General features: G+C 38.2%; 1 protein-coding gene across 1 annotated transcript; it reads left to right on the forward strand.

Annotated features, from left to right (window-relative positions):
* The first annotated feature begins 11,236 nt into the window (after positions 1-11,236).
* Positions 11,237-12,085, forward strand: LOC121999264 (ethylene-responsive transcription factor 3-like). Its single transcript, XM_042553965.1, has 2 exons — positions 11,237-11,295; positions 11,365-12,085. Exons 1-2 carry the CDS (start codon positions 11,237-11,239, stop codon positions 12,083-12,085), a joined length of 780 nt encoding a protein of 259 aa, XP_042409899.1.
* The last annotated feature ends 215 nt before the right edge of the window (positions 12,086-12,300 follow it).

Below are 12,300 nucleotides of genomic sequence, written 5' to 3' on the forward strand. Positions count from 1 at the left end.
CTATAAATTATAAACAGTTGCTCACGACTAAGATGGAAAGGAACAAACCATCAGAATAGACGTAGTGTAATTAAGTATTAATTTATCTTGACTAATAAATTACACTGATACACTTTAAGTGTATTGAGTAGAATCATTTAGGTAAGTTTTTTTTGTACTGACTTAGTAAAAGAACTAGACCTTAGTTATTATGGAAGTGTGTGCTCTTAATCCTAATATAATAACAAGCATGTATATTTAATATTTATTTCTTTGACTTATCAAAGGGTGAGGTTTAGGTCGATAAATCAATATGCCCGATAAGTTGGGAAATGATATTACTTATAGTATGTGTTGTTGATTATAGAAGAAATCTATGTCCTAGTTATCTAGGTTGAGAATGTCCCCAAGAGGAGCTCATAAGGATTGCCATGTTAAACCCTGCAGGTGGACCTAGTCTAACATGACAATAAAGTTGGGTGGTACTACTCTTGGAGCTAGATATTAATTAAATGAGTTGTCAGTAACTCGCTTAATTAGTGGACATTCTTAATCTTAAACACAGGGAGGCTAACACACTCATGATAAGAAGGAGCCCATAATGTAATTTGGGATTGGTGCGGTAGTGCGGTAATAACTCTCTAGTGGAATGAGTTATTATCAATGAACTTGAGTTGTGTGTTCGGGGCGAGCACGGGATACTCAAGCTCATCGAAAGGTCAAAACCAATTTCTCCTCTAGGTCCCTGTTGTAGCCTCAATAAATCCTCAAGTCCATCCAAAGAAAAGCCTATCTTGGTGTCCAAGAAGGGGCCGGTTCATTGCTTGGTGACCAAGCAATGGTCGGCCATATATTCTCTAGAAGTGGTCGGCCCTTGCCTTGGGCAAGGGGGCCGACCACAATATTTAAATTAGGAAGGTTGTTTTTGAATTTTTAAATTTCCTCAGATATTTACAATTTGTAAAAAGAGAGATTTTAAAAATTTATAAAATTTTCCTAATTTAAATTAGGCCACAAGGTTTTAAAAGAGAGTTGTAAAATTTATAAAACTTTCTTTTAAAAAAGAAATATTATTAGAGATGTTTTAAATTTTAAAACTTGGTTTTAAATTTTAAAACTTTCCTTTTAATATCCACATTAGAAAAAAAAAGAGTTTGTAAAATTTTATTAGAAATTTTCTTCTTTTAAATTTTATAAAAAAAATTTCTTCCTTTCCCTTTTAATAAGTGGCCGGCCACCTTGCTTGGTGCCCAAGCAAGGGGCCGATCAAATAATTAAACATCAACAAATAGTTGTTTAATTAATAAATCAATCTAGGATTGATTAATTAAAAGGAAAGAAAAAGGAAAAATTAAAAGGAAATAGGAATGAGTCAAATTTTTTATAAAACTCTTTCCATAATTTTCCGTTGGGAAACTAATATAAAAAGGGGGGAAGGGGAGGCCTTGAAAAATATAACAATTGATATTGTGTTGTTGGAGATCATCAAGTGGCCGGCCCCTCTCCCTCTCTTCCCTTTGCTCTCTTTTGCTCCTTTGTGGTGGTGGTGGCCGAATTCTAGAGAAGGAGGAGAAGCTTTCCGGGTGGTGTTCGTCTTGGAGGATCGTCGCCCACACGACGTCTAAGAGGATGCGAGGGATACGGCAGAAGATCTCGAGGTTTTTAGCATACAAGGAAGAGGTATAACTAGTATTTAATTTCCGCATCATACTAGTTAATTTTTCTTTGTATAAATACCAAATACAAGAGGCATTCGATTCTTGTTTTTCGAATTTAATTTCGATGTTGTGTTCTTTTTCTTTTTTCGTTGTGATTTGATTGTTCCTTTTGGTTAACCTAGAGTTATATAAGGAAATTAAATATTAACTTTCCTTAAAAGGCTTTGTCTAGTCGGTGGTGGTTGCTCCCATATCCAAGAAGGCCAAGTGCCTCGCCATGCAGTACTGGAAGCCAATTTTGGAAACTAATATTTAATTGAATTTATAACCTAGGTGATTTGGATCAAACGTGTTAAGTTCCGCATGAGATCCAAATCTAAACCTAAAAGAACATATAAGTTAAACTTGGAATCAAACGTGTTAAGTTCCACAGGAGATACAAGTTTAACTTAAAAGAACACATGGGAGCTAGGAAAGGTTCAGATCACGTACAAAATTTTTATATAGTGGAGCCATTGGGTTTTCCGAGTAGCAACCAACAATTGGTATCAGAGCTAGGGTTTTGCCTCTGTGTATTTGGTATTAGTTTAATTATGCACATATCATACATAATTTAGGCAAGTTAATAGTAGGATGTGCTAACTTTGTGGATGCAGGATCCAACTATTATGGCTTATAGTTATTATGTGTGTGATTAGACCCTTGGACATGTTAAGGGCATTTATTATGTGTGCATGATTGTATTATAAAATACAGCAGGAGTTGTATTTAGTTTTATTAGGATTTTATTTTTTGATCTAGATACATGTACATTCCTTCGAGGAATATAGGATCGAAAAATGTAAAATTCTATTTATGTCACGGATCGAATCTTGCAAGGCGTGGAACCTTTTGAGGATCAAAGCGGCGCAGCGGAACAAGGAGCAAGATGGATGCGACAACTAGACCCGGTGGTGGTGGCCAAAGATGGCAGCAACTAGGGATGACGACACACGGAGGACAACAATAGATAAAAGTCATAATAGTTGAAAATTAGTTTTTCTATTTATTGCTTTTGTATTGTGCTGTGTGTGAATGTTAGTGTACATGTTTAGTAGGCTAGCATCATCAAAATTCCTCACTTTAAATAACTAAGTGGCATAGGAATTTATTTTAGTGAATTCCACGGTCTCCATTACTGGTTTGTAAGTGATGCAAACAAACTTGCGCATTGGCTCTGAGTGCCTTCCTCCATATCGGATGAGTTTGTTTGCGGATCACTAGACCAAACTTTCATTTCGTATGACTATAGGAAATTAATTAAGAGCGTATGATCTTCCCCATCGGAAGGGGCACAATCTTATTAATGGACTTAGTGTCAAGTAATGGTATACACTTAGGCACGTCTAATAGTATCCTCCCCATCGGAGTCACTGCTATTATTTGTGTGACCGAAGGAAACCAACTATTAATTTTATTTGTCAAAAAGTTAGGTTGACAAGATAATAAAATTAATGGGATATACCCTCCTTTTACAAATGTTGAATTTGTATACGTCCACACTATCGTGGCATACAAAATTCACGATGTTTTAAGGTGTTGGTTAATTTAAAATAGTATTGTTTGAGGAATCAATATTATTTTAAATTTAGAGTTCTGACCAAAATTTATTTTGTGATTCTTAGGATGACTTTCAACCCACTGGCCATTATTCTAAAAGAAAACAGACTTACTGGTCCCAACTATATAGATTGGAAAAGAAACCTGGACATTGTTTTAACTGTTGAGGGCTATAAGTTTGTACTGTCAGAGGAATGCCCAGAAACACCTAGCAATGATTCTACCCCAGAGGAGATTCAGCATCATAGTAAATGGGTAAAAGCTGATGAGATGGCGCGGTGTTACATCTTCGCTTTGATGTCAAATGTATTGCAACATCAGTATCAGGACTTACCAATAGCCTATGATATAATGAACAATCTCAAGGAACTCTTCGGACATTAGAATCGGGCTGCTAGGCAAGAGGCAATGAGAAAACTGATGACAGCCACCATGACTGAGGGGACTCCCGTGAGGGATCATATTCTCAAGATGATGGCTTACTTAAACGAAATACAAGTTCTTGGAGGGGAAATTGATGGGGAAACCCAGGTCGATATCATCCTCCAAACGCTGCCCAGAAGTTTTGAGCATTTTCACCTGAACTATAATATGAATAAAAGGATGTATTCATTGGCGGAACTTCTGACAGAACTTCAGGCAGCCGAAGGGTTGTTTCGTCAACATTCTCAAATTCATTATGCTGAAAATGGTTCTACTTCTAAGCCGAAAGGCAAGAAGAAGAAGAAACAAAATGGCTCAGCAAAGAAGGTGAATAAACCTCAAGGTACAGGACAAAAAGCTGGAATAAAGAAGCCGAAGGGCAAGTGCTTTATTTGCAAGCAGACTGGACATTGGAAGGCAGACTGTCCTCGTAGGAAACAGAACAATAAAGGTATATCTCATACTCTAGTAGTTGAAACATGTTTAGCGGTGTTATCTACCAGCACTTGGTGTGTAGATACGGGAGCGACTGATCATGTCTGCAATTCTTTGCAGGGGTTCTAAGAAACCCGACGACTATTTGATAGAGCGATAACTGTCTACATGGGCAATGCTACTAAGGTGGCGGCTGTTGCAGTGGGAGACGTCTACTTATCATTTGATAGAAATAGGAAATTGGTTTTAAGGAATTGTCTTTATGTACCCAGTTTTAGAAAGAATTTAATTTCAGTTTCTAAACTGTATTTGGATGGATATTCAGTTTCCTTTAGTAATAATGTGGTTATAAAGAGAAATAAAGTGATTATCTGTTCTGGTGCATTGGTTGGCAATTTATATACTTTAAATCCAATTTCTCCCACAAAGCAAAATATGAAAATTAATAACACATCTTCTAACTCTAATAAGAGAAAAGAACCTTTGGAAATGAACCAAACACATCTTTGGCATCGAAGGCTTGGTCATATTAACTTAAGTAGGATTCAAAGGCTTGTAGCCGATGGACTCTTGGGTTCATTAGAGTTTGAAAACTTTCCAACGTGTGAATCTTGCTTGGAAGATAAGATGACCAAGAGACCTTTTAAGGTCAAGGGGTATAGAGCCAAAGAAGCGTTAGAATTGATTCATTCTGATTTGTGTGGTCCTATGTCTATCCATGCTAGAGGTGGCTTTGAATATTTTGTCTCTTTTATAGACGATTATTCAAGATATGGATACATTTACCTAATGCGCCGCAAGTCTGAGTGCTTTGATTAGTTCAAAGAGTACAAGTCTGATGTGGAGAAACGTCTAGGTAAAAGTATCAAGACACTACGGTCTGATCGTGGTGGCAAATACCTCTTAGGAGAGTTTAGGAATTACTTATCAGAGGTCGAGATTCAATCCCAATTATCCGCACCTGGTACACCCCAACAGAATAGTGTGGCAGAACGAAGGAATAGGACTCTTATGGAGATGGTTAGATCGATGATGAGTTCTTCAGAATTACCAAATTCGTTTTGGGGATACGCTCTGGAAACAGCAGTGCACATTCTGAACTTAGTACCTTCTAAATCAGTATCTTCTACTCCCACAGAATTATGGAATGGGCGGAAGCCCAGTCTAATATATATTCAGATTTGGGGTAGTCTAGCACATGTGCTGAAACAAGATGCTGATAAGTTAGAATCTCATACAGAAGTTCGTATGTTTGTGGGGTATCCCAGAGGAATGAAAGGCGGTTTATTTTATAGTCCTAAAGACCAGAAGGTCATTATTAGCATCAATGCCCAGTTTTTAGAAGAAGACTATATAATGGATCACAAGCCCAGTAGTAAAATTGTTCTAAAAGAACTTAGAGAGGACACGTCTACTTCAATACCAACAGTACAAGATGAAGTACTACAAGAGACTGCAACACGTGTCACACATGATACACAACCACAGACGGTGCCTCGTCGTAGTGGGAGGGTTGTAAGGCAGCTCGAGAGATTCATGTTTTTGGGTGAGTCTTCGGACTTGATCCCAGGCAAACATGAACCAGATCCCCGGACATATGATGAAGCACTCCAAGATATAGATGCAGTATCTTGGCAAAAGGCAATGAATTCTGAAATAGAATCTATGTATTCTAATAAGGTCTGGGAGCTTGTAGAACCACCTGATGGTGTAAAAGCCATTAGATGCAAGTGGATCTATAAAAGAAAAAGAGGGACAGATGGGAAGGTAGAAACCTTCAAAGCAAGGATTGTTGCGAAGGGGTACACTCAGAAAGAGGGAATCGATTATGAGGAGACCTTTTTGCCGGTAGCTATGCTTAAGTCTATCCGGATACTCTTATCCATTGTCGCTCATATGGATTATGAGATTTGGCAAATGGATGTCAAGACAGCTTTCCTTAATGGAAGTCTTGAAGAAAACATCCATATGAAGCAACCAGAAGGGTTCATTGAAAAGGGCAAAGAGCATCTAGTGTGCAAGCTTAATCGGTCCATTTATGGACTGAAGCAAGCTTCAAGATCTTGGAACATCCGGTTTAATGAAGTAATCCAGTCATATGGATTTATTCAGTGTCCGGATGAGTCTTGTGTATACAAGAAGTGTAACGGAGACATGGTGGTATTTCTTGTACTATACGTAGACGATATTTTGTTAATTGGCAACAATGTCAAAGTATTATCAGACGTAAGGGTATGGTTGTCTAAAAAATTTGATATGAAGGACTTAGGAGAATGTGCACACATCCTTGGGATCAAAGTTATAAGGGATCGCAAGAAAAGAATGTTGTACCTATCCCAAGCTTTATATATAGATACAATCCTTTCTCGTTTTAGCATGCAAAACTCCAAGAAAGGTTTCTAACCTTTTAGGCATGGAGTAGCCTTATCTAAAGAGATGTCTCTAAAAACATTAAAGGAGATTGAGGACATGAAGGCAGTTCCTTATGCTTCGGCTGTAGGAAGCCTTATGTATGCAATGTTGTGTACGAGACATGATATCAGTTTTACCGTGGGCATGGTTAGCAAATATCAAAGTAACCCTGGACAAGGATATTGGACTGCAGTAAAGCATATATTAAAGTACCTGAGAAGGACTAGAGATTATATGCTAGTTTACCAAGCAGACGATTTACTCCCTGTGGGTTACACAGATTCGGACTTCCAATCAGATAGGGACAACAGTAAGTCTACATCAGGCTATGTGTTTACTTTAGGAGGTGGAGCCATTGCATGGAGGAGTGTTAAGCAGAAATGCGTCTCAGACTCAACCATGGAAGCTGAGTATGTGGCAGCCTCTGAGGCAGCCAAAGAAGCTGTATGGCTCAGGAACTTTTTAATGGACTTAGATGTGATTCCTGGTTTGCCCAAGATCGTCACAATTTATTGTGATAATAGTGGAGCAGTTGCAAACTCGAAGGAACCACGAGCCCATAAGACAAGTAAACATATAGAGCGTAAGTACCACCTGATACGAGACATCGTCAAGCGAGAAGATGTTGTCGTCGCCAAGATAACATCAGCAGATAACCTGGCACATCCTTTCACTAAGGCCCTTCCGGCGAAAGCTTTTCATCGGCATGTGGAGGGGATGAGAATCAGATGTATGGCAACAGATATGGCAGCTTAGACTTTTAATATAAGTGGGAGATTATTGGAGTGTATACTTAAAAGTTTAGCTTTTGTACACATTTATTTTGAAATAAAGAATCACATTGGTCAAATGTTTACATTTATTTGTTAAATGTAATTGTTCAATTAATTTATATAATAGATAACATGGAGTGTGGAGTCACACTTAGAAGATCATGTTGTCGGTTCTCTATAAATTATAAACAGTTGCTCACGACTAAGATGGAAAGGAACAAACCATCAGAATAGACGTAGTGTAATTAAGTATTAATTTATCTTGACTAATAAATTACACTGATACACTTTAAGTGTATTAAGTAGGATCATTTAGGTAAGTTCTTTTTGTACTGACTTAGTAAAAGAACTAGACCTTAGTTATTATGGAAGTGTGTGGTCTTAATCCTAATATAATAACAAGCATGTATATTTAATATTGATTTCTTTGACTTATCAAAGGGTGAGGTTTAGGTCGATAAATCAATATGCCCGATAAGTTGGGAAATGATATTACTTATAGTATGTGTTGTTGATTATAGAAGAAATCTATGTCCTAGTTATCTAGGTTGAGAATGTCCCCAAGAGGAGCTCATAAGGATTTCCATGTTAAACCTTGCAGGTGGACCTAGTCCAACATGACAATAAAGTTGGGTGGTACTACTCTTGGAGCTAGATATTAATTAAATGAGTTTTCAGTAACTCACTTAATTAGTGGGCATTCGTAATCTTAAACACAGGAAGGCTAACACACTCATGATAAGAAGAAGCCCATAATGTAATTTGGGATTGGTGCGGTAGTGCGGTAATAACTCTCTAGTGGAATGAGTTATTATCGATGAACTTGAGTTGTGTGTTCGGGGCGAGCACGGGATACTCAAGCTCATCAGAAGGCCAAAACCAATTTCTCCTCTAGGTCCCTGTTGTAGCCTCAATAAAGCCTTAAGTCCATTCAAAGAAAAGCCTATCTTGGTGTCCAAGAAGGGGTCGGTTCATTGCTTGGTGACCAAGCAATGGTCGGCCATATATTCTCTAGAAGTGGTCGGCCCTTGCCTTGGGCAAGGGGGCCGACCGCAATATTTAAATTAGGAAGGTTGTTTTTGAATTTTTAAATTTCTCAGATATTTACAATTTGTAAAAAGAGAGATTTTAAAAATTTATAAAATTTTCCTAATTTAAATTAGGCCACAAGGTTTTAAAAGAGAGTTGTAAAATTTATAAAACTTTCTTTTAAAAAAAGAAATATTATTAGAGATGTTTTAAATTTTAAAACTTGGTTTTAAATTTTAAAACTTTCCTTTTAATATCCACCTTAGAAAAAAAAGAGAGTTTGTAAAATTTTATTAGAAGTTTTCTTCTTTTAAATTTTATAAAAAAATTTTCTTCCTTTCCCTTTTAATAAATGGCCGACCACCTTGCTTGGTGCCCAAGCAAGGGGCCGGTCAAATAATTAAACATCAACAAATAGTTGTTTAATTAATAAATCAATCTAGGATTGATTAATTAAATGGAAAGAAAAAGGAAAAATGAAAAGGAAATAGGAATGAGTCTAATTTTTTATAAAACTCTTTTCATAATTTTCCGTTGGGAAACTAATATAAAAAGGGGGGAAGGGGAGGCCTTGAAAAATATAACAATTGATATTGTGTTGTTGGAGATCATCAAGTGGCCGGCCCCTCTCCCTCTCTTCCCTTTGCTCTCTTTTGCTCCTTTGTGGTGGTGGTGGCCGAATTCTTGAGAAGGAGGAGAAGCTTTCCGGGTGGTGTTCGTCTTGGAGGATCGTCGCCTACATGATGTCTAAGAGGAGGCGAGGGATACGGCAGAAGATCTCGAGGTTTTTAGCATACAAGGAAGAGGTATAACTAGTATTTAATTTCCGCATCATACTAGTTAATTTTTCTTTGTATAAATACCAAATACAAGAGGCATTCGATTCTTGTTTTTCTAATTTAATTTCGATGTTGTGTTCTTTTTCTTTTTTCGTTGTGATTTGATTGTTCCTTTTGGTTAACCTAGAGTTATATAAGGAAATTAAATATTAACTTTCTTTAAAAGGCTTTGTCTAGTCGGTGGTGGTTGCTCCCATATCCAAGAAGGCCAAGTGCCTCGCCATGCAGTACTGGAAGCCAATTTTAGAAACTAATATTTAATTGAATTTATAACCTAGGTGATTTGGATCAAACGTGTTAAGTTCCGCAGGAGATCCAAATCTAAACCTAAAAGAACTTATAAGTTAAACTTGGAATCAAACGTGTTAAGTTCCGCAGGAGATACAAGTTTAACTTAAAAGAACACATGGTAGCTAGGAAAGGTTCAGATCACGTACAAAATTTTTATATAGTGGAGCCATTGGGTTTTCTGAGTAGCAACCAACACTATGATTTTTTGCATTATAGGGCAACTCAACAAGATTCCAGACTCCATTAGATGCCATAGAATTCAATTCTTCTTTCATAACATCATATCAAAACTTTGATTAACTACAACTCATAGCTTATGAAAATATTTTAGGATCATTTTAGCTCCAACATTAAATCTGATTCTTGTAGATACACAACATAATCACTAGGTATTGCTAATTTTCTTATTCTAGTAGATCTTCTTAAATAATCCTCTTAAGAAAATTGTTGTTCAATCGGTTGAGCAATTCCTTGTTGTTCCTCATTAACAATTTGATTGACTAGATTTTCATCAATATTTTATGGAATCTCCTTAATTGGTTGTCTAAACTCATTTGTGCTTGAGAGGTGTGAATGAAAGTTCATTTATAACTTGAACAAGGTGGTTGATCATTAATGTGATCTTTCTCAAGAACTATGTCTTGAGAATGATCACTCCCACTAGTCAAGTCATTCTCAAGAAATTTTGCATTTCTTGATTCCACAATTCTAGTGCTATGATATGGATAATAAAATCTATATCCCTCGGACTTTTCGGTATATCTAATGAAATACCCACTTATAGTCCTTGGATCAAGTTTCTTTTCTTGTGGGTTAGAAACTCTTACTTCGGGCGGACATCCCCAAATACGTATACGTAGCAAACTCGGTTTTCAACCTTTCCATAACTCAAATGACATCTTTGAAATAGCCTTAGTTGGAACTCGGTTTAATATATACACTATCATTTTAAGAGTTTCAATCCACAAGGATTTAGGAAGTTTGGAGTTGTTGCGCATACTCCTAACCATGTCCATTAAAGTTTGATTTCTTTTTTTAGCCACACTATTCTGGTCTGGTGAACCAGGCATGGTGTATTGGGCAACAATTCCATTTTCTTGAAGAAACTTTGCAAATGGACCAAGTGTTTGTCCACTCTTAGTATATCTACCATAGTCTTCTCCACCTTTATTTGTTCTAACAATCTTAATTTGTATTTCACATTATTTTTCTACCTCCGTCTTAAATATCTTAAAGGCACTTAATGCTTCATTCTTATTATGAAACAGGTAGATATACATATATAGTGAGTAATCATCAATGAAAGAGATGAACTATTTTAGATCATACATATCCATATCTGGACAACACATATTTGAATGTATGATCTCCAATATTTCAATACTTCTTTTTGCACCCCTTTTAAATTTGTTGGTCTATTTTCCCTTAATGCAATCCACACAAGTCTCAAATTAGAAACACTACAAGAAAAACCCTCATAGACATCAGTGGAACAACAACATTTTTAAGCAAAAACCGATGTCTTTGAGTATTTTATACCGGTTTTTCCAAAAACCGGTGTCTATGAGCGTAGATTTTCGCTCATAGACATCGGTTTTTTTAGCCGATGTCTATGAGTGCCTTTTTTCATTAATAGACATTGATTTTAACCGCGGTTTTTAAAACCGGTGTCTATGAACCAAAATTCTGGCGGACTTTCTTAGCGCCCTTTCTTTTGGGTTTCTCCTCGCCCACCATAAATCAAAACCCTAATCCTCCGACATCCTCCTTTTAGGAGTTACCATTTGAAAGACGAGTAATGGATGTCTCGACGGCGATGTGGACGGCGGCCATCGTCGGCGCTGTCGCGGTCTACTGGTTCGTGTGGATGAAGCAACCAGCCAATTTATCTCCCCAATTTTGAACAATTCGACATGGCAAAATCAGCACTCCTCTTCATTTGATCCCATCTCTCGCTCCCTCTTCCCCCTTCTTTTGTTCCTTTTCATTCCGTCAATCTGTTGGTCAGATGAAGAAAGGCCGAGTTCTAGTGGAGCCGGCGGCGGCAGTAGCGGAGACGCGGTTCCGCGACATGCGCAAGAGGCCGTGGGGGTGGTTCGCGGCCGAGATCAGGGACCCCTGGAAGAAGGTCAGGGTGTGGCTCGGAACCTTCGACTCGGCCGAGGCTGCCGCCCTGGCCTACGACTCCGCCGCTCGCTCGTTCCGTGGTTCCAAGGCCAAGACAAACTTTCCCCTCACCGCCGCTGCTGCTGCGTCTCCCACCCCTACTCCTTCATTCCGCTGCCCTCCCTCCGCCCGGTTTCCCTTTTGCGACGACCACCATGACCCCCCGCCGTCCTCTCTGCAACGGCCGACGTCGAGCAGCCACAGCAGCACCGTGGAGTACTTCGGCAGGCCACGTCTTCCTACGCCTACGTTCGCGACGCTGAGCCGCCGATGTGTGTCGCAGCTAGAGAAGAAGGCCAAACCACTTCCCCAGAGAATTCCAGACAACGACGAAAACTGCCACAGTGACTGCGGGTCATCGGCCTCCGTCGTTGACGACGAGTGTGACATCGCTTCCACATACCGGCATACACTTCCGTTTGATCTTAACCTTCTCCCTTCCCTCGATGACGACATCCAAGCCACGATTCTCTGCTTTTGACATCCTGATCACACGAATCCGTTTGTTTCCTTATCTCTTTAGCACTATCGATCATTGCGCTTTCTTACATGCTCTCCATTTTATATATTTATGCCAGTGATTTCATTTGATCAAAATGCATATTAGCGGTATCTAATTAAATTGTTCTATCTGATCTTCTTTGATTTATGTTGAACTAGAAAACTTTGACTATTGAGTTGGATCTACCATATAAA

The sequence above is a fragment of the Zingiber officinale genome, chromosome 7A (genome assembly GCF_018446385.1).
Source record: "Zingiber officinale cultivar Zhangliang chromosome 7A, Zo_v1.1, whole genome shotgun sequence".
Lineage (NCBI taxonomy): Eukaryota > Viridiplantae > Streptophyta > Magnoliopsida > Zingiberales > Zingiberaceae > Zingiber > Zingiber officinale.